The sequence below is a fragment of the Ictidomys tridecemlineatus genome, chromosome 7, assembly GCF_052094955.1.
Source record: "Ictidomys tridecemlineatus isolate mIctTri1 chromosome 7, mIctTri1.hap1, whole genome shotgun sequence".
NCBI lineage: Eukaryota > Metazoa > Chordata > Mammalia > Rodentia > Sciuridae > Ictidomys > Ictidomys tridecemlineatus.
The window spans coordinates 94,372,969-94,394,857 of NC_135483.1; the positions used below are offsets into that span (position 1 = coordinate 94,372,969).

The window sequence follows — 21,889 nt, forward strand, 5'->3', positions numbered from 1 at the left end:
CATGCTGGGCAAGTGATCTACCACTGAGCTGCAACCCAGATAGGAAAGGTAGCAGAATACAACAGTTACTAATAGGGCATTATGTAAAATCGTGGATGTATAACCGATGTGATTCTGCAATCTGTATTTGGGGTAAAAATGGGAGTTCGTAACCCACTTGAATCTAATGTATGAAATATGGTATGTCAAGAGCTTTGTAAATTTTTGAACAACCAATAAAAAAACACAAAGAAAAAAAAATAAATAAGTTACAGATGTAGCTTATCTTTTTAAATAAGACGAACAATATCTAACATAGAGACCAAACTTTTTCTCCAAAGGACCAAAGAATAAATATTTGAGCTTTGTAGGCCTTATGGCCTCTGTTGAAAATATTCAACTGCCTTTGTAGTGTGAAAGCAGACAGAAAATAAATAAGAAGAGCATGTTGTTTATGAACAAAAACAGGCATTGTTGAGCCACAGTTGGACCAAGGCTATTCAGACCTCTGGTCTGGCACACTAAGTAAAATACATCTAGGTACAAAATACAGAAACACAAACACAAAAACATTTTAAAGTTAATGCTAAAATTTTTTGAAAATAGGTTACTTAAATTTTGGTTTTAATGAAAGAAATATTATTCTGATATATATTAAAATAGTAAGGAAGCCATAACACATATACTCCCACCATCCAGGAGGCTGAGGCAGGAGGATTGCAAGTTTAAACAAGCCTCAGCAACTTAGTGAGGCTCTAAGCAATTTAGCAAGTTTCTTTCTCAAAATAAAAATAAAAAGGGCTGGGGATATGGCTCAGTAGTATTGTACCCCTGGGTTCAGTCTCTGGCACTGTAATAACAACAATAATAAAAACAAACACACACATACAAAGAACAGTAAGGAAGACTATATGTAAAACTGCTGCAATAGGGCAAAGAGACTGAACTCCACTCCAAACAGCAAAGACAGCTGGGGATTTACAGTCAATGAGCAGAGTCAGGGGGGGTCAGTGTGTGGGAATCGATACCGAGGAGTCATCAAGGGAAGACTTGCTAAATCAACCTAACAGAATTCTATCTAAAGCCAGTCCAAAAACCTCGTTTTCAATGACAGGTGATGAGGGATTTGATTTTGTCAGGGAGTTGAGGTGTTCTCATGAACTTGACCTAGTAGGATCTTGCTAAAGTCAGATCAAGGTGTAGGGCTATTTGAGAGGAAACACAGAGAAGACTGATTTAAGTTTTTGGTCAAGGAGAATATCTTTGTAGTGATAAATGTATTTCTAAATTAGGCTATAAGAGTGAAAAAAACATAAAGATGAATGTAGTCAAATATAAAGATAAAAATATGTGCTGAAGTCCTTTTCTGGGATTGCTGATTTATTACATGATATAGAAGTTATGAACTTTCTAATGCTGGCACTCCCTGAATACCACTAAAATATCCTGTTGAACATGGTAAAGCAAGTCTGAGTTAATTGGTTACTTTGATAAAGGAGATCATTCTTACTGTAAAAATTAAGCAGCAGGTGGAACAGGAAGTAAAAGGAGGGGTGTTTTTGAGGTTTTCAGGATCTATTTTGACGGTGTTTTCAATAAGTGCCTTTGATTATAATTGGCCAATTGAGTTTAAGAGTTTGAGACTGGTGAATCCAGAGAGGTGAAGTTGGAAAGTAAACTGCTACTTGGTAGAACTGGTATAATTTTGAAAGGAGATATTTACCTTAGTTGATCAGAATATGTTTCAAGGAAATGGGTTTCTGATAAAAGCAATTATGTTACTTGCAATTTCATCTTCCTAGGAAGAAATTCCTGAAATATTAATATTATATTAACACAGAAGCTAAATAATAAACTTTTTTCTATTGGATGTGGTGATACATACCACTATTCCAGAGACTGAGGCAGGAAGGTCACTAATGTGAGGCCAGCCTGGACAAAGGAGTGTCTCAAAAAATACATATCAATAAGTCAATAAACTTATATTAACCTATAGTAAAGATGTGTGGGTGTAGATGATTTCTGTTCTCAAAAGAACAAGGAAACAGGCTTCTGAGAGCACAAGCCAGATGGTGGCTAAGATTCTCTAGTGATCTTCTCCCCACAGACTCACTGAGTTTAGTAGCTGTTCACATATTAGACTACCTTCAAAAGAACTAAAGAAATCAGGTGAGAGACTACAGCACCTGCATTTAGGATATTAAAATAAAAAGACCATAAGGAAGTCAGGAAGGGGAAAATTTGCCTATGTCACCTCCCCCAACTCCAAGCAAGGAGAAAGATAGGCCTTCTACTTGAAATCCAGGACCAGGCCAAGCACAGTGAATTATAGTGTTATGCAAAGCCCCATGACCTATCCCTGCCCCACCACGAATCACTGAAACTATGTTAGTCCAGGCAACTGTCAGCAATGACCACCCCCTCCTTCAACCTCAGGTGACAAAAGTGGGATGTCATTAGCCTATCTGACTTCAAAACATAGTATGGAGCCATGGTAATCAAAACAGCATAATGATGACCTAAAAACATACACATAGACCAATGGATTACAGTAAAGAGAGCCTAGAAGAGACCCACACATATACAGCCAACAGATGTTTGGTTAATATGCTAACAGGCATTGGAGAAAGGAAAGTCATTTCAATAAATGCTGCTAGGAAATTGGATATTCACATGCAAATGGGTGGAAATATTCTTACCACTAATCAGTTACAAAAGTCAGCACAGAATAGATTAATACTTACATGTAAGTCCTGAAATTTTACCACTACTGGAAGAAAATATACTGTAAAAACTTGAGGACTTTGGAATGGTCAAATAATAAGCCCAGTAGTATGATTCTTTGAACATATATCCAAAGGAAGTAAAATCAACATATCAAAGAGACATATTGACTTCCATGTTCATTGCAGCACTATTAACAATAGCCAAGAAACAGAAACAAAGTAAGTGTCTATCAACTGATGAATAAATAAAATGTACATAACACAATGGAATATTTTTTAGTCATAAAAATGAAATCCTTAACCATTCATCTACTGAAGGGCATCTAGGTTGGTTCCACAGTTTAGCTATTGTGAACTGTTCTGCTATAAACATTGATGTGGCAGTGTCCCTGTAGTATGCCCATCTTTTTAAGTCCTTTGGGTATAGACTGAAGAAAGGGATAGCTGGGTCAAATGGTGGTTTCATTCCCAATTTTCCAAGGAATCTCCATATTGTTTTCCATATTGGCTGCACCAATTTGCAGTCCTACCAGTAGTGTATGAGTGTACCTTTTTCTTCACATCCTATTAAAAACTTATTATTGTTTGTATTCATAATAGCTGCCATTCTGACTGGAGTGAGATGAAATCTTAGAGTGGTTTTGATTTGCATTTCTCTAATTGCTAGTGATGTTGAACATTTTTTTTCATATATTTGTTGATTGATTGTTTATCATCTACTGAGAAGTGTCTGTTTAGGTCCTTGGCCCATTTATTGACTGGGTTATTTATTTATTTTTTGGTGCTTAGCTTTTTGAGTTCTTTATATACCGTAGTGATTAGTGCTCTATCTGATGTGTGAGGGGTAAGGAAGCATGGGTCTCTTTGGAGTGTGTGAGAAGATACAAAGTGCTGGGTAGACTGGATTGGGCCATGTCATGGGAATAACTAGAGGCACAAGAAACCCCTAAACACTAACTCATCATCCAGATGAGATGTTATAATGAAAGTATTAATATAGGAGATAAAGAGAGGGGTAATGAACATAAAGATGAATATGTATGTGAAATTTGAAGACAACGAGGTGTAGCCAATTTATGTTTGCTTTTAGTCTACTGAGTTTCATGTTTCCACAAGATGTTTATGTGATCTAGCCTAGCACTGGGAATTTAGAGCTGGCAAATGGTAAAGGTCAAGATTGGAGTTGAAAGTGTAAGAATCAATACAGGAAAGTGTCAGTGGAAATGATCACTCAAAGAGAAGCTGCTAGGGGGAAAAAAAAAAAGCCCAGTGCTGAGCTTTGAAGGATATCTTTGTTTTGATAGCAATTGGGAGGAAAGAACATATAGAGACCTTTGAAGAAAGAACACCAGAGCAAAGTAGTGGTTCAAAAGCAGGGGAGAGTTTCAAAGTCTTCCTGTTCATCACTGTTCCATGCTGTGAAGTCCAGGAAAGGGGGAGATTAATCATGGGGGAAGAGCACATTGCATGTGGTTATTGCAGGTCAATGGTGATGTTGGATGCTATTCTATTTCAGGAGAGCAAGAACTTGCTGCTGCTCCACGGGAGATATGGATATATGGTGGACACAGAATAAGGCAGAATCCCCTATACAATGTGTCTGCTGGGGTTATTGTGAAAGGGAAAACTACCAGCGACAGAGAAAAGACCTGAATGAACATGCTTATTATCTTTTTTAATATAGAGAAATATATTCACTATGAAAACTACAAGTAGCTGAAAAGAGGAGACATCAATCAAAGATATTTGAGAGAAAGAATGCCTTTCACAAAAATCAAGTGAAAAAAAAACAGCGTGTGCATGAAAGTAGATTTTTAAGTAGAGAAAAAGGACAGTGACACCATTTCTGGTGGTCTGGGGCTCTTTAAAAAGTGAGGAAAGTTTTGAAATGATTTTGGAGGAATAGGAAAGAAAATTGCTTAAGTAAATTCAAAGATTTTTGAGTCCCATCTGTCCAACTATCAAGTCTTTTCCTCTATCCTCTTCAAAGAAAATAGTTTTGGGAAAAAAAATTAGATAGTCAATGTTTGATTGGCTTTTAATTTCTAACAAAACTTAACAAATATGACTATAGTCCAATTGGAGAGAATGAATCACCTGTTTTATTGTTTAAAATCAATCTGTTCATCTATGTCATTGACCTCAAACCTTTCCATGGGCTCCATCAAATTTCTCCAATCACTACTTAACAATGGCAAACTCTTTTTCTGTTCTTGCCTTTTGTCTCTGAGAGATGATAAAATTGTCCCATATTTTAATAAATCCCCCTTGAAAAGTCATGTTTCTCTCATTTTAAATTTATAAAATAAACCTTTGGAAGGTAAAAAAAAAAACAATGAGGAAAATATTTCATTGTTGTGAGCAGTGTTCTAGGAGAATTGATTGAGGGGCCTGCCTGATTTCAACTACGAGCTCAAATTTCTTGATTAACCATGAATATGTTTAATTAAGGAATAAAATCTTAACTCAATATTTAACAATTCTCTTCTAAAAGTATTTGCACATTTCATGTGAAAAATCACTTCAATAATATGTTCTACAAAAGATTCAATTTTAGATTTCTCAGTTTATTGATTATGTATTTTTTGAAAATTATGGGATACAATAAAAATATAATTTTAGAAAAATAAGTAGATCATTGTAAATGAACATATGTTTGAATTAAATTATCTCAAAGAACTTATTTTACAAACATCCTTTACACTATTTGAACTCTATAAATAGGTAGATTTAATTTTGCAATATTTAAAGCAAATTATGTCAAAATTGAATGTACATTTACATTATCAATAATAACACCAATCAAAACCAAAAAGATGACTTTATATTGATATACATGAGAAAGGAATTTTGTCAACTGTCTACTTCTGAACAGCCACCAAGAATAAACTGTTAGCAAGTGATGTTTATTACCTGTTGCTGTCAGGAAAGACATTTCAAGAGTCTTAAGGTGTCCAGATGGAAGGGATAAGAAGATACGTACAGGTTTGGAGATCTGAGTCTGAGTAACTAAGACTATTCTTTCAAAGTGAGGGTCCAGTTGTGGCTGGGCACCTTTCACTGTATTGTAGTTTAGTTAGTTGTTTGATGATAAGCCGTTTGCCCAATTTTAGAAGCTAGTCCATAAACTTGAGAAACTGATGTTCAGCAAGTTTAAAACATCATTTTGTTCTTGTGTAGTCTTCACATTATGGACAAAGATTTCCTAGAGAAAAGAAGAGATAATATGGATATAGGTTGCCTTAGTTCTTAGTCCTGGTAGTGAAGGTTGGTGCAGAGGTCTCAGTTCTTTCAAGGTTCATTAAGAATTAACTATAATGTTAAATGCTTTATGATCAGTTTTGTGAGCAAGAATATAAAATATAAAGCTGCATTTACCTAAAAGATCTTAAACTAAGATAAATTAGTGTGGTTTTAATTTTCTTAGTCGAATTGTGTGGTGGTTGGGGGGGAGAGTTGGACCGTAATAACAGTAGTTGTTGTTTAGCAGTGCTGCAAACTGAAAATGCATGCTTGGATCTGAGGGTAGGTAGGCTGCATAGTAATTCAATCCCATCAAACCTTTTCATGAACTACAGAATTGACTGTGTGCTCAGGATAACTGGCTCTTAATATTCAAAGAGCTAAAATGATGGGAAGATTATTTAATCAAAGTACTATAGAGACATGCATATGCTGTATTTTAAGGATGCTTCAAGTACACCTACTTTAATATTCCTATGTTAATGCTTTACTCGTTGATCTGAGTCACTAACACCACATCATCTAATATTAAACAAAATACAAGGTAAACAGTTCAGAATTGTATTTCAAGAATGTTACTTATTAATCTAGTAAGAGGAGTTTCTGAACTAAGATTTCCACTATTGATTATAAATCAAGCAGAATGTAAGATAAATATGAGATACAGAAGTCTAGATCACAAAGAATGTTTAAAAATTAAAGAGAATTAATAAAGCCAGATATTAAATGCTTTTGAAATAATCCATGAAAAACCTTTATTCAATATTATGCTAAAGAATTACACCTGAATTTAAGAAAAGTTTCTCCTGCTAATACAACATTGAGTCTAATGGTAAAATTTTTAGGAGTGTTGATCTGAAGGTATTTACAAAACTTAAATCTCCATAGATTTTTTTCTTAAATGCAAATCACTATCCAAAAAATTGACTTACAGGAAAAAAGCAATATGAACTCTAGTCTTTACCTTCTAATAAAAGCTTTGCTTCCTTCCACTTGGTCTTGAGTAACATAATGAATCTCTCCTCTGTCCTCCACCTTTAATACCAAACCATCACTTATTTAATCTTTTCTCTTACTATGACAGACTTTGAGGCTGTAAGTTGCTTTTTCTCTTCCATTGACCAGGGGCCATTGTTTATACTAAAACTTTACTTACACCTCTTTTTTCTCTCCAAGGTTGAAGACCATATTCTATTAGAATTCTTCAGGATGTTTGCCTTTGAAAAAAGAATCACTGATTATTTTTAAAAATTTTTTTTTGGTTATAAATGGACACAATATCTTTATTTATTTATTTTTATATGGCACTGAGGATTGAACCCAGTGTCTCACACAGGCTAGGCAAGTGCTCTGCCACTGAGCTACAACTCCAGCTCCATGATTGAGTGTTTTTAAGCTGTATTTATCTCCAAACTGAAACAGAAGCCTTTTTTCTCTTAATTAAGTGAGAAAATATTATAAGGAATATTTTTCAGAGAATAATATTAAATTCTTCTTGCTAATCTAAAATGATGTGTTCAGCAAAATAAAAATGTGGTCCAATGTATGTGTGTGTGTGTGTGTGTGTGTGTGTGTGTTTGTGTGTGAGAGAGAGAAACATAAGTACAAGAAGACATGAGTGTTAGAACTTAAATTTGATATTGAACAAACATTAAATTCAGAACAAACATAAATTCATAGCTGAAAGACAGTAAATGCTGAGAGATAGCAAAGATAACACCAGGTGACTGGTGTTCCTGTTCATAAATGAGATAGAAAGGAATAAATCAAAATAAATATTTTCTATTTGTGTGAACCTGTTATTAAAGAGTTAAAATTAATGACAAGAGGAATCCAATTGATTGGCAGCTGATGACAGAAATTCAGAAAGTGATAGCATGACTTATTTCAAATATCATAACTCTCAGTCTATACAGTCAGTACCTCAGAAAGTAACTGGAACATCCCTTCTTGGTCTCTTTTCTCCTTTTAAAAAAATTTGATTTGTATTTTTCTGTTCCTCAGTTCAGGGTTCTAATATATGTGTCAAGAATAACTATCTACTTCTGTGATATCTTTAAATACTATGAATTGATACTGAACTTTCAGTCTTTTGTAATAAAAATCTGAGTAAAGCACCATTTTTCTTTTTAGTATTGATCACTTTTCATCCTCTTAATTCTAGGTGTTACTATTTTTATTATTGAAATAATTAGAGAAAAGTCAGAAAAACATCTTTCTGCCAAATTGTCAGAACATATGTTCTTGCAGTTAATCTCCATAGCTCACCGTGCAGTGCACTACCTGTTTCCCAGGACACTGGTGAAAACTTCCAAATTTTGAGAGATTGTAATTTGTATAAATTCACTTAGTGTAAATAATAGAAGCATCCTCCATTAAGTTTGCCTTTCTTGCAATAATAGGAAGTTAGAGTGGTGCCTATAAAACCACTGAATTTGGTTAAACTGGAAAAGAGAATATCATTTTAAGAAAGGAGAAGAAAGTATTCAAGATTACGTTTATTTGCATATCTTCCCTTTAATTCTAGGCACACACTTACTTTGTACACACATATGTATATGGATACTTGCATACAAATACATTTAAGTATATGTGCACAAATATAATCAACTATGTGTATATATATTTATGTGTATTTTGTAGATATATACTGTTCTTATTGTTATTGTTCTTCTTCTTCTTATTATTATTATTACTATTTTCTGGTAGTGTACTTTCTCACTGAGCTACAGTCCAGCCCTTCTTATTTTTTATTTTGAGAAATGATCTTGCTAAATTCTTGAGGGTAGCCTTGAATTTGAGATACTCCTGAGTCATATGTGCCACCATGCCTGGCCACAAATCTGTTTTTTTTTTTTTAACTCCTAAGTGTCCTTTTATCCTATAAGTTTCTCTTCAAGTTGATTCTTTTGGTCTGAGGTATTCTTAACAAGATTTCATTTCAAATGTGATGAAATCTAACTCAGCAGATATAAATTAGCCATCCAAAAGCAATGCAGTCATTTAAAATGAGATCTTTCTCCTGACGTTGACAAAGTGTATTTGATGGTAAAGTAGCAGCCATAAAAATTTTGGTCTGTGATCATATAAAGCTCATAAAATACCAGAGGAAAACTCTCTATCCCAGAGAGGAAGAGGTTAAGGAGGGATTGAGTGGTGGTAGAAGTGCCAAGAATGTGGTCAGGGCTGCTGGAGGGTGCTTCAGTCTGACTTCTCTTAGCATTGTATGCAGTTACAGTACCAGGGAGCCCTTGTAAATGTGAGCACCTCACTCGTTGGTAAAGGCTTACTTTGGAAACCAGAGACTCCTCACTGTCTCTCATCTCGGAATAGGCACCAGATTGCCCATATTTTAATTAATTTTCATTTTGTTGAATCATGAGACTGAGTGGCCTTCGAACTAACCCTGTGTTCAATGTGCAATAGACCATGTGTTAAGCAGGCTTCCTCATCTTTCAGGAGAATTTATTCGAGCCAAGTACAGAAATCTGCTTGGGTTATTGAAGGCTAACAATGATTGTTCTAATGTGTCTGTTTATTATGCACATTTTCTCCCCTACAGTTATTGTATTACCTAGTCAATGTATTTGTCAATTGTTAATGTCTTTGTTGTTGCAGATACAGATGTGGTGTATAAAAGCGAGAATGGACATGTCATTAAACTGAATATAGAAACAAATGCTACCACATTATTATTGGAAAACACAACTTTTGTAAGTAATGAATAATTAATTTCTTAATGCATTTCAGTATTGTTTAAATTGCTCTCTCGATGCATTTAACTTTCTATTCTTCACCTCCAGCACTTGCAATGCATTTCAGGTAGAAAGGTCAGGCTGGAATATCATTAGAATAAGGAAATCTATTGATATAAAATGCCCCTGTCACCATATGCTTCATTTTTCTCCTCATTTACCCTTTTTATTCAGCATGTACTCATAGGAATAATATTTGCTTAGAGTGAATACTTTTCTTTATATTTTCTAGATTGGCCATACAAATGCTGAGATTTTAAAAAGAATGGTTAACCGTGCCCAAGTAATTATTAACTTATTTTGTCCCCTTTACTTTTTGTTTTTCCTGACTACTTTGTAATTCTGGATCAGGCAGCAAGAAGGGTTTCTAAAGTTGACCTTTGGATAGAGTTGCTGTGTTTTTTTTTTTTAATATTTACTTTTTAGATGTAGATGGACACAGCACAATGCATTAATTTTTATGTGGTGCTGAGGATCAAAGGGTCCCGGGTTCCAGCCCATGCTAGGCAAATGCTCTACTGCTGAGCCACAATCCCAGCCCCAGTGTTGCTGTGTTTTAAGTTTAGAATTTAGGATTCTCTCAGGGGCCACTTTCACTCTCCTTAATCAGTGCTTAGGTAACAATGCTCAAATGACTGAATGTATTTATTTTGTTCTCATAAAAGCATATATCCTTTGTCTTTCTGATAAATCTAGTTCCCTTAAGGTTAAGAAACTTATCTACGATTACCAGTTGAGGAAGTTATCATGAATGAACTATTGCAAATACTGCAAAATCTAATTACAAACAATGCTGAAAATAAGCAGTTATTTATTCATTATTCTGTAATAAAAGGTTAAATATACTGCCTATAAATGAGCTCATAAAATACAGATAAAAAACAATGCAAGGCTAAGAAAAGCTTTTCCATAATAAAGGACAAAAATAAACATCACTGACTATGTTTAAACATGCATTCCCACTTGTATATTTGGGATAGAGATTTAATCTTTATATTTATCATAGGATAGAGAAATGGAAGAGATGGACAAGGAATCTTCTCTTATTCAGTGCTTTCAAATATTAAGAAAAAATTGTAATGTAAATCATAAAGTATTTATATATACCTATTGGGCCAAATTTAACCAATAAACAGATGTATATTAACAATTAGGTCATTATTAGCTGAAATTAATCAGATTTTGTATTAAACTAAGTTGATTTATAGGTGTTCAAGGACTAAGCATTGGGTATGCAACCCTTTTTAGTACTTGTGGGATACCAAAACTATATAAAGAAGATTGCTCACTTTTGTAGAGTATGGGTTACTTTGAGGAGATAATACTAACATTTAAGAAAAAAAATGTAATACACAGCATACAGTGGTATCTAGTACACCTTCATTGGATGGTCTTCAATATTGCTAGAAATGAGAGCAGGAAATCATTAAGATATGCTGCCATCAAAAGTTCCATGGGAAAATCAGACAGGAAGAAGAAAGTAAGAGTTGGTAGTGAGAGTATGTTAGTGATAACCTTGGTAAAGTCAATGTGAATTCTTTTCCATAGAATTGGAGAACAATAATTAAATACATTTTCATTTTTTAATTCCTGTATCATTAGGTAACATTTTTTAATGGATATTCTAGGCCTCCAGTAGTCAAGCAGTCAAGCAATGTAGAAACTCATCCATATTTGAATATTCTTTTATGTGGCTGGTCTTACTCATAACTCCTTACACAGTTAATGAGGTTTTTCCTCTGATCACTAATGATGTTTGTTTGTTTCTATTTAGCATTTATTCATAGCCCTTTTAGCCTCCATGATATCAAAAATAGAAACAAAAGCAAAGCTTTCATATTATTATTCCATTATCCAAATGCTTTCATTGGTGCTACCTACCACCCCCATCCTATCTCATTATAGTTTCCTTTATGTGCTAATTAATGCTCTTTTATCTTTATGGGTATGTGTTGAATCTTTTAAAAATTATTTCCAGGTCTATTTCTATTCTCCTCTGTGTTGCCTATGACTCTTAATTACCATATTCACATTTAGCAAATATTCTCATTTACTGATATCCTAAGATTCATAAGCTCCCTAAAGACATTTATGTCACAATGCAGATAATTAAGCCATTTATAAGTCATAGGAATGTCAGCAAGTAGTTCAGGGATTGGAGTCAGAAGGGTTAGGGGAGTGAAGGGTGATATATTTTCCACCAGCTAACCTAAATGAGAGATCAAAAATACAAATTACCCTGATTCTAAATTATTTCAGGCAAATATGTTTAATCACTTTATACCAATTCCAACTCCAAGTTATATTGTTACATACAATTGTGTTTTTAAAGTTCATTTGAGGCTAATGTCTGCATTTACTCTTTCTCCTAAGCTATCTGTTGAAAAGAAATCTATTATCATAAGATAAATGTTTATTCATATTGCAGATCTTTCTTCTATTATCAATATTTTAATTGCCATCATGCTTAATTGGATTAGATTGCTATAAAATTTTAGAATAAAAGTATATCAAGTCAATTGAGAAGCATTATTGATAACAGAATAGCTTAATGTTTAATATGACATACATACCAAAACATAACTGCCCATTTTTTTAAAACAATATAATCTGATATCGCATTGTCATTTCCCAACTTAAACACATTTTTAACATGATTAATGGATGTTTTCGGCTATGTAAACATGGTTAACAGACTCTATGGGTAGGGATACTATTAGGTATAAGTGTCTAAAATGAAATAAAAATAAAGTAATTTTTAGGAATTAATGATATTTAAGGCATTCTTTTGGATTGAAGCTAGGCAAATTTCTAATGAAGGAGGGAATTGAAAAGCTTATAACTCTTTGACTTGAAGAATGGGAAAGAAGTGATTTAGCTCCCAAACCATTCTTAATAATTTTAAAGTGTTTGGAAATGTTATCTCTTAAAGCCAGAACTATTTCAGACAAAAGCACATGCACAATGTCATAAGGAGGAAAAATGTTTTATACGTATTAGCTGTATTCCTTCTGCAATCAATAATTTGAATATCACCAGAGGTCTTGGCAAAAACCAGAAGCAGTCATAAATGGTTCTATAAAATCAATTTTTGAAATTAGAAATGGGTTGGAAAAATATGCCTAAGCCTCATGTACTTAAATATTAACATTAATTTTTTAAACCTCATTCACTAATACGGAAAACAACAATTGACTGCAATCTCGAATCTCAGAAAATTTGTGTTAAAATACATTCTTTAAAAAAATAGCCTAAAACAGAGTCAAGAAATTCATCTATGGCAGCAGAGTGACTCCAAAGGAAATTTTCACTATCACATTTTATTGAACTCTCTGTAAGCCATTATAAGATATGAACTTCCAATAGAACCAAGGAATATGTTTTGATTTCTCACATATTGATAGCATCAGGTATTTTGCATGCCATCCTGGTTTGGGTTCATCTGCTCTTTCATTTGCTGTGCCATTGTGTATGTGGGACTGAGAGACACAACTCTTTATACCGCGATGACATGGGAAACATCATTTGATTTGGGTCTCAGGAAATAGTTGCTTTTTAGGGGAAGGTAAGACACACAGCATCATAAACACAGTATGGCTATATAAAAGAACTCAAAATTTAAAAGTTGAGATAAAGAAAGGTAATCTTTTAAAATTTGAGATGAAGAAAGGTTATCAAAAAATTCTGATTAGCATGTGACCTCACATGCTATGATTATAGAAACTTTGTTATTTTTTACAGTGTCTGTCCCTAGCCTATATGTGTGTTCCCCGATATCGAATAAGGTCAGTAGTGAAACTCACACTGATTATACTCATGAGTGTCGTTGTGTTCTTGACAGTACAGTTTATTTATTTGTTTTTCTTAGGCCAGTGATTCTCAGTAGGGACTAGTTTTGTCCCTACGAGATATTTCTCAGTTCTGCAGGTAGTCTTGATTGTCATGACTGATGGCAAAAGATTTGCTAAGAGAGCCTAAGAAGTAGAGTTCAGGGAGAAGCATCCTACAATGCACAGGACAGCATGTCACAACACATACTGTCCACCCAAGAATGTTGGCACCTTCAAGGTTGAAAAACCATGTTGTAGACAGAGATAGAAAGGGAACCACATACTGATCAGAAGGTATTTTTTTGAGGTCAAATTAAATGGGTAAATTGTATGGAAGATCTTAAGTTCTGGTTTTCAGTATCATTGGCTTCAGGTAATGTTTCTTCTTTACAAGGATTGCCCTGTGAGGAGAATTAGTATATGTTAGTAGGGGTCATTTGGGTTTAGTTTCCTGTTCTTCACCTGTTTTCAAGGTCTAAGCTAAAAGGGTAACTCCAGTTTTCTTACAATTCTCCTAGGATAAACCTAATTGAAATATTTTGTTTAAATAAGATAATACCTCTCATTTGATTGTTGCCACCTCTTTTGAACAGGAAGTGATTGTTCCGTTTAACCTGATGGCCAAGGACTCTAGCCAGCATAATTGCTTTAATGGGTGTGCTATGTTGATAAATAGTTGAATTTCAATGTCTTTGAATTGAGCATAGCTCTCTCCACTATAGTTACCATCCTTTATTGTAGGAAACCTTCATAGTTCTTTTATTTTTATTATTTACTTTGAAATACTTAAATACATTTATATCTACATTTTTCATTTTGAAATTATTTTATATATATTTAGATTTTCTAAATTTTAATCATCAAATAGGGATCAAAATTTATCATAACACCTATATATATCAGGGAAACAAATGGAGTGATATATTTTTCAGCAAATATTTTTTAAAAATATATTTAGGAAAGAAAACATCAAATGTAGTCTAAATATTTGGCTCGTTCATAATTTTCTATAAGTTACAAATGTCTAAAATAAATTCCAGCATAGTTTTGAAAGTAATGGTCATGAAAACAGAAGAATTAGGAAGAGAAGTTCTAATTCTCACACCGGAGGTCTATTTAGGCACAAATTTAATTTTAAATATAAGAGGCCATTTGTGTCCATGTATTTTCAAGTATGGCACAATTAGCCTGTACTCCATACTGTTATTCATATAGGTGAAAATGGGACCAAAGCAAAAAAATTGACATTGCACCTTAAGTGACCATTGTGAATGATCTAAAAACTAGATTCTACTATCACATGCATTGATGAGGACTAAATGTCTCAGATGGTAAAACCACTTTTATTCTCAATGATGCTGATTGATACTAATAAGTCCACATCTATAGCTATATTTAATTATTTTGAATATTTTTGAATAAGTTATCCTTGATTGAAACCAAAACTATCAATATATTTAAAATTCTTTGGTTAGAAACAAAGCACTGATATAAATACCCCTTTCTGCTGGGCACTGTGGCAAACACCTGTAACCCCAGCAGCTCAGGAGGCTCAGGCAGGAGGATCTCAAGTTCAAAGCCAGCCTCAGCAAAAGCGAGATGATAAGCAACTCAGTGAGACTCTGTCTCTAAAGATAATACAAAAGAGGGTTGGGGATGTGGCTCAGTCCTCAAGTGTCCCCGAGTTCAAGCTCTGGTACCAACAAAATAAAAATAAAATAAAATAAATATCACTTTTTAAAAATTACTAGCCATCACTTAAAATTTAACTGTTTGCATAAGAACTTGGTTATATTTTCTCTGATATGCCCTCCTAGATATGTAATCAAATGACTACAATTCCAGTATTTATTTTTTTTGGAACATTCTCATTTAATTCTTTCAGAGCTAGAGGTGTATATAGTCAGAAAAAATGCTAGAAGATAAAAGAGGCCAGATTTATTGCAATTATAATAATTACAATTGTTTTGGAATTTGGCTTCCTGAGAGGTCAGCACTCTGACATGGGTTCAGAGCAATCAGTCTATTTTGAGAAGTTCAAGGGTATAGTTAACATGCCCTTGAACATCTGATGAATAGTTCTGCTTTTCATTTTCTTTCTGAATAATTTCATATATGGTTAATTCTCAGTCATGAAGAACTAATTAGAAAAATTTTAAATGTATAGAATACAATGTTTCTGTTAGGCAGGAAGAATAAGTTTTTGAAATCTGGTGCAGAACAGGGTGACCATGTTTAAAAATAATGTATATATCAAAATTAATCAAAATAAACTTTGAATGTCTCACTACTAAAAATAATGAATGTATAAGGTGACGGATATGTTAATTAGTTTAATTTCATAATTCTGTGTTTATGTATGAATGTAACATTGAATCCTTAAGTGTGTATAATTGTGATTCATCCATTAAAGTTATGTTTCTACAAATGGAATTTTCAAAAGAGATTTAAGTATTTATTAATTGAACTATATATTTTACCAAAAACTAGTAACATAGAAAACATTATATAATGCATGGGAAGGAGAAACAGACATGTGACATACATGTGGTTTAAATGGTTTCAATTGTCTTAATTTGGCTTACATGGCCACATTTTTAAACCTTTTAGTGACTACCTATGTCATCATTATTCTTTCTGTCAAAATATTTTCAATTCTTATCGATATATTGTCTATGCAAACAAATTCCAATGACCTTAGTTAAATTTGTTGTTGTTATTGTTTAGTTGCTGTTTCATTGTGCTGAGATTAAACCTAGAACACAAGCATGCTGGGCAATTGCTTTACCTTTGAAATACACCACAGCTCTTTTTATTTTTATTTTGGGACCTGGCCTCACTGAGTTGCACAGGCTGGCCTTAAACTTGTGATCCTCCTTCCGCAGCCTCCCAGGTTCTTTCCCTTTATAAATTTGACTGAAATAATCCAGTTTTCTTTTGAGGTTTTTCCTATTCTTAAAAACCTGTGTAGATTGTTCTACCACTTCACGTTTATAAGGTTTCTGCCTTCTTGTTGTAATGGCTCATTATTTATTTGGTTAATACATTTGCTAACTGCTCATTGGACCCCCTACTACTTATCATATAATATTTCAGAGTCTGGGAATACAATGGTGAATGAGAGCAGTTAGTGAGACCAATGGTAAACAAATAGTCAAGTAAAAACAGAACAAAATGTCTGCTAGTATGAAGTCCTTGGACAAAAATAACATACTGTGAGGGCAAGAGAATGACTAGGCATTAGGAAAGATGCAGGGTGGAAGAAGCAACATTTCAAGGTCAGATTGAGGAGGTTTTAGGTTGCAAGAGCAATAACCCAGCATGGGAGCCTAGAGTGGGAACAAGATAAATTTATCCCAAGAATAGAAAATATGTAACTGCTAGGGCATGTGGTGCATGGTACAAGATGAACCCTGTGGGATAACAGGGGAATGATTATGCTGAGTTTAGTAGGTCAAGGATTTCTCTCATCAGTAAGCGCAGGTTGAAGAAGGACAGTGGCAACGTCTGAACATATTTGAAAAATATTATATTAGGTCTATATTCCAAGGATATTGAAGTAAGAACTAAGATCTCTTTTAAGGTTCCTACAATTGTACAGATAAAAGAAGATGTAGACCTTGAACAATAATGGTACTAATGGAGAAAGTCAAAAGTAGGTAGATCAAGGGTTTCTTTGATGATAATTTGGATGGGTCTTTGTTGACTAATTGTTTTGAACCCATTGGAAATAGAGGTACAAATATTGTCTCCTGGGTTTTGAAATGTCATTAAGGAAGTAATTCTCTTATTAAGAGATTTCAAAGTATTTGTGTGTGTGTTTGTGTGTGTACACAGGCTCATGTGTATGTGTTGCTGGGTTTCAAACTCTGAGCCTCATGCATACTAGGCCAATCGTCAATCATTGAGGCACATCTCCACGCCTAAGAGATTCCAACTAATTTTGATAATAGAATCCATTCAGTATTGTTATCTATACATCTTTGGACATTCTCTGTATGAAACAGTACTATAGATGGGTTTTTAAAGGTTTTCTTGCAAAAGAATGGAAATGAAATTAATAATCTTTATAGAACATTGAAGTGTTGCCCATCATTCCCTGAAGGTTAAAAATTTGCTTTTTTACTTATGATTGGTTGAGTCATTTAATAATTTTTATGTGCCTGTTTTATCCCACGTACTGCAATAGCTACTAAAGATATCAGAGTGAAAAAAAAAAAAGAAAGGTCCTCAGCTATAATGACCTTGTGGTCTACTGAGACAGTTGTACACTAATTAAACAATTAGATATGTAAACTTTCACAATCTTATATATGTAATTAAATTGAAGATAGGCATATATGACAGTATCAATGTACCATGCTAGAATTTCTAGTATATTGGCATCATCATTTTGAAGAAGTCACAGAAAGCTTCACTTGCAAAGGTGAGTGAAGAGAATTTGACTAGGCAAGGATAAAGCTTGGGTGTACCAGAAACTGGTAACTAAATTATAAATGTCCTTGAGAGCATAAATAAAAGTCATTATTGCTAGATTACCTGGGCTTGAGATCATTAAAAAATTGACTTAAAATGTAGCAATGGAGATTAAGACAAGTGAAAAGATTTGAAAGATCAAAGTAACTTAAAGGGAAATTAGCAAACAGTGAGATTGGCAGCAGTTGAAGGTGGAGTTTAGAAAGGAGTCATCAAGGATATTCCCCGAGAACTCTGTTCCATTCTAATGGATGGAGGAGTTAACCACTGAGATGGGGAATTCTCAGTGGGAATTAGGACCAGGTGTAAAGAAATGATTGGATGAAAATTTCAGTTAAACCTATAGTGAGGGTAAAGTGGAAACATTTATCAAACAGTATCTCCAATTCAAAAATAAAATTAAAACAAAAATAAGTCAGAAAGCTAGCACAATCAGTGACATTATTATTGATTTCAAAATACAGAAACATGTTAGTTTATTTAAAGACAAATTTAATTGCCTTGGGTTATCCATCTGATTATCTGTGGTAATTCCCATTTTATGTAGGGGATAAGTTCCAACATTCCCCAACAGACAACCGAAACCACAGATAGCACCAGACCTTGGACCTTTTGGTGTAACAAGTTACCTCAAATAGGACACATATTCTTTTCATGTCTTCCACCCGCTAATGATACTTTTCCATCTTAATTTAGCTCTTCTCATGCACTGTGGCCATAATTTTGCAGCTTGAGGTGTGACAGCAATTCTAGTAGGAATTTCCTTTTCTTTCTTCACAATTTCCTGAATAGAAGATATATTCTTTCTATAGATCTTAGCAAGCTTGTGACTTTTTTTTCTTATTAAGTTGAGAACTTCCACCTTTTCATGTAAAAACATTTCACAGCTTCTTGTTGGCATATTAGATTGTCAGCTTCACCATTCCAGAGTGATTTTATCTTTATGTACATCTGTATATATTATGTTATAAGCAGCAAAAGGATTGAAAAAATAATCAGAAAATTTTCTACAAAGAAAAGCCCTAGGGTTGGGGTTGTGGCTCAGCGGTAGAGCACTCGCCTCACAAGTGCAAGACCCTGGGTTCGATCCTCAGCACCACATAAAAATAAATGAATAAAGATATTGTGTCTAACTACAACTAAAAACCTGGGAGGCTGCGAAAGGAGAATGACAAGTTTAAGGCCAGCCTGTGCAACTCAGTGAGACCTGGTCTCAAAAATAAAAAGAGCTGTGGTGTAGTTCAAAGGTAAAGCAATTGCCCAGCATGCTTGTGTTCTAGGTCTAAAAAAAAAATAAAAAATAAAAAATAAAAAGATCAACATTTCTTTGGATATAAATGCAAAAAATTCTGAACAAAATACCAACACAGAATCTGGGAATATATTAAAAGGATTATACAATTAATCATAATGTAAATCCACTTTCCTAGGGAACAAAGTATTCTTTTATAAAAGTTCTAAATAAATAATAGCATTTTTTGCATGATAATTTTTAATATACATCTATGGCTTTCCTTCTTTTTTATTTTTAGTAATATCTCTCTCTAAAACTCTTTCTATATGTTTCTTAAAAATAGTAACAAGTTAGTATTTGAATAATATATACCATAATTCTGAGGGCAAGTATTATTTTCAATCTCCTTCATTGACATTTTTAAAACAAGAAAATAAAAAAAACTTATATAAATAATATTTAGCATTACTAGATATGAGAGTTACTAGCCACATGTGGCTATTTAAATTTATTTTTAATTAAAACTATATAAAATTAAAAATCCAATTTTTCAGTCTTATCAGCTACATTTTAAGGACCCAGGAGGCTAAATGGAACAGTGAGTACCCAACTGGACAGTATAGTCACACAGTACTTTTATCCTTATAGAAAGTTCTGGTAAGAGAACTGCTTAGATATACACAAAATGAAAACAAAATTTACCCCTCATTATTCAGTACCCCTTTTCTGAAAGTAGTCATGTAAAAATTTGTACCTGTTAAAACGATTCTCTAGAAATTTGTCTGTGTATGTTTTCATATATCTGTACATAAACAAATAGAATTATAAAATATACACACTCATGTGGATATGAATGTGTTTGTATATGAGTGTATGCGTGTACATTTAACTTCAACAATATGGATTGCTTGTACTTTTTATCTACTTGGTAATGTACTTCAAAACCTTTTTATTAAAACCCTTATGTTTTTCTCTAATATTTAATGATTATGTAAAATTACCTTGCCATTACTTCTTAAATTATTTATTTAATTATTTCCTTATTATGCACATGCTTCAAGAAAGAAAAAGAAAACCTTAGTAACTATTTTTGAAATGCTTTTGTTGGCTAAATTTGTAACTGTACTATTGTTAAGTGAAAGGAAAGGTCAATTTGCAACTTAATAGACAATATCGAATTATCTTAAATACACCCATCAGTCGCATATAGTATTATCTATTACATTACAAAGTATTGTCAAACATTTTAATGATTATCCACCTGCCTGAGGAAAAAATGCTATTTCATTGTTACCCTGGTTTGCAATTACTTAATTATGGGTGATGTTGAGTACCATCTTTTCTATGTGCATTGGTAATTGTTTTGTTTTTCTTTTTTTCTGTCAGTTCTTCTTTGTAAGCCTTTCACATTGGAGTTCGAAAAGCATATTTATGTGCAGCAAAATTTCTTTCTTTAGACAATTTACATAGCCTGGAACTCATTGAATCCCTAAATCACTAGCATTTCGAAAGTCTAGTGAAAGGATTTTCTGTATTTCAATTATCTTAGTAGACTTATAACTGTAATTAGTCGGTCTGAAAAAAGTGAATAAATGGAAGAAGAAACAATGGGAAGAGTTGTGAATAAATGTCTGTAATGAATTCATTCAACTACCTATTTCTTGAAAGTTCATCTGCACCATAAATCCCAGAAATTTAACTCTTAAATGTTGCCGCAGTTTTCCAGAAGTTAATAATTATCACTTTAAAAAAGGATATAGAGTATATTCTTCTATCCTGAGGGTTAATCTAGTCACTATCTGAATACTTTAAAACATGTAGAATAGAGATTGATCGTATCATTTATATATTTCATAAAAAGATCAAAGCTATTAAGGAACATTTCTGAGAAAGTAGAAAATATGAGAAATGACTTTTGGATTTGGGCCATTAAAATGAAAATTAATAAATTCCAACTGAATTTAGCTTGACTCATCAGCATGGGTGAAAGTCCATCATGTTGGCAATTGTGACAGTGAGATGAGGAAAGAGAACCCTGTTCTTGATACCAAGCTGGGGATTTGGGTTCAAGATGTTGAGTCTGAAGGTATCTACAGATACTTTCTCATTGTCATTCAACTGGATTGGGCTTTATTTTTATATAGTCTCTAATTCTTTCCCCAACCAAGAAGAAATTGCTGTGTCAGAGGAAAGTAAATATAAAATTACACTTTTCCATTATTATTGTTCTTTTTTTGACAGAAATTAGTCAGTTTTGATCTTTAGTTTTTAACTATATATTAGTAAATGAGCAGAATGCTAACAATTTATTATTGCAAATCTTGAGCATGTGGAGTGATATTCCACCTGTTATCATACTCAAGAAATATTAATGTTCAAAGCTAAAAATCTGAGTGTTGTTATTCCTTGATTTTCAAATAAATTGCATATTCTGTATATTCTTCTTAACTGTTATAGCCTTAATTTTTGGTTTTTTATATGTTCTAATTTTGAGTTAAAATACAAGGTAAATGAGGACAAAAAGTGTTAGAAAAAATGTCACATAATTAATATAAAAACCTCCAAATCAATTGGAAAATGAACAAAAGGTATTCATGGACTTTTCACAAAAGAAACATGTTGATAAAACAAATTAAAAGATGGGTC

The 21,889-nt window shown here is 33.2% G+C and overlaps 1 protein-coding gene across 4 annotated transcripts in view; it reads left to right on the forward strand.

Annotated features, from left to right (window-relative positions):
- Positions 1 to 21,889, forward strand: part of Dpp10 (dipeptidyl peptidase like 10) — a 1,268,842-nt gene that overhangs the window by 951,382 nt on the left and 295,571 nt on the right. For all 4 annotated transcript variants that reach the window (XM_040294095.2, XM_078017228.1, XM_005315927.4 and 1 more), the window contains exon 4: positions 9,567 to 9,661. In XM_040294095.2, coding sequence (XP_040150029.1) covers positions 9,567 to 9,661 — 95 coding nt within the window. The remainder of the gene's footprint in view (positions 1 to 9,566; positions 9,662 to 21,889) is intronic.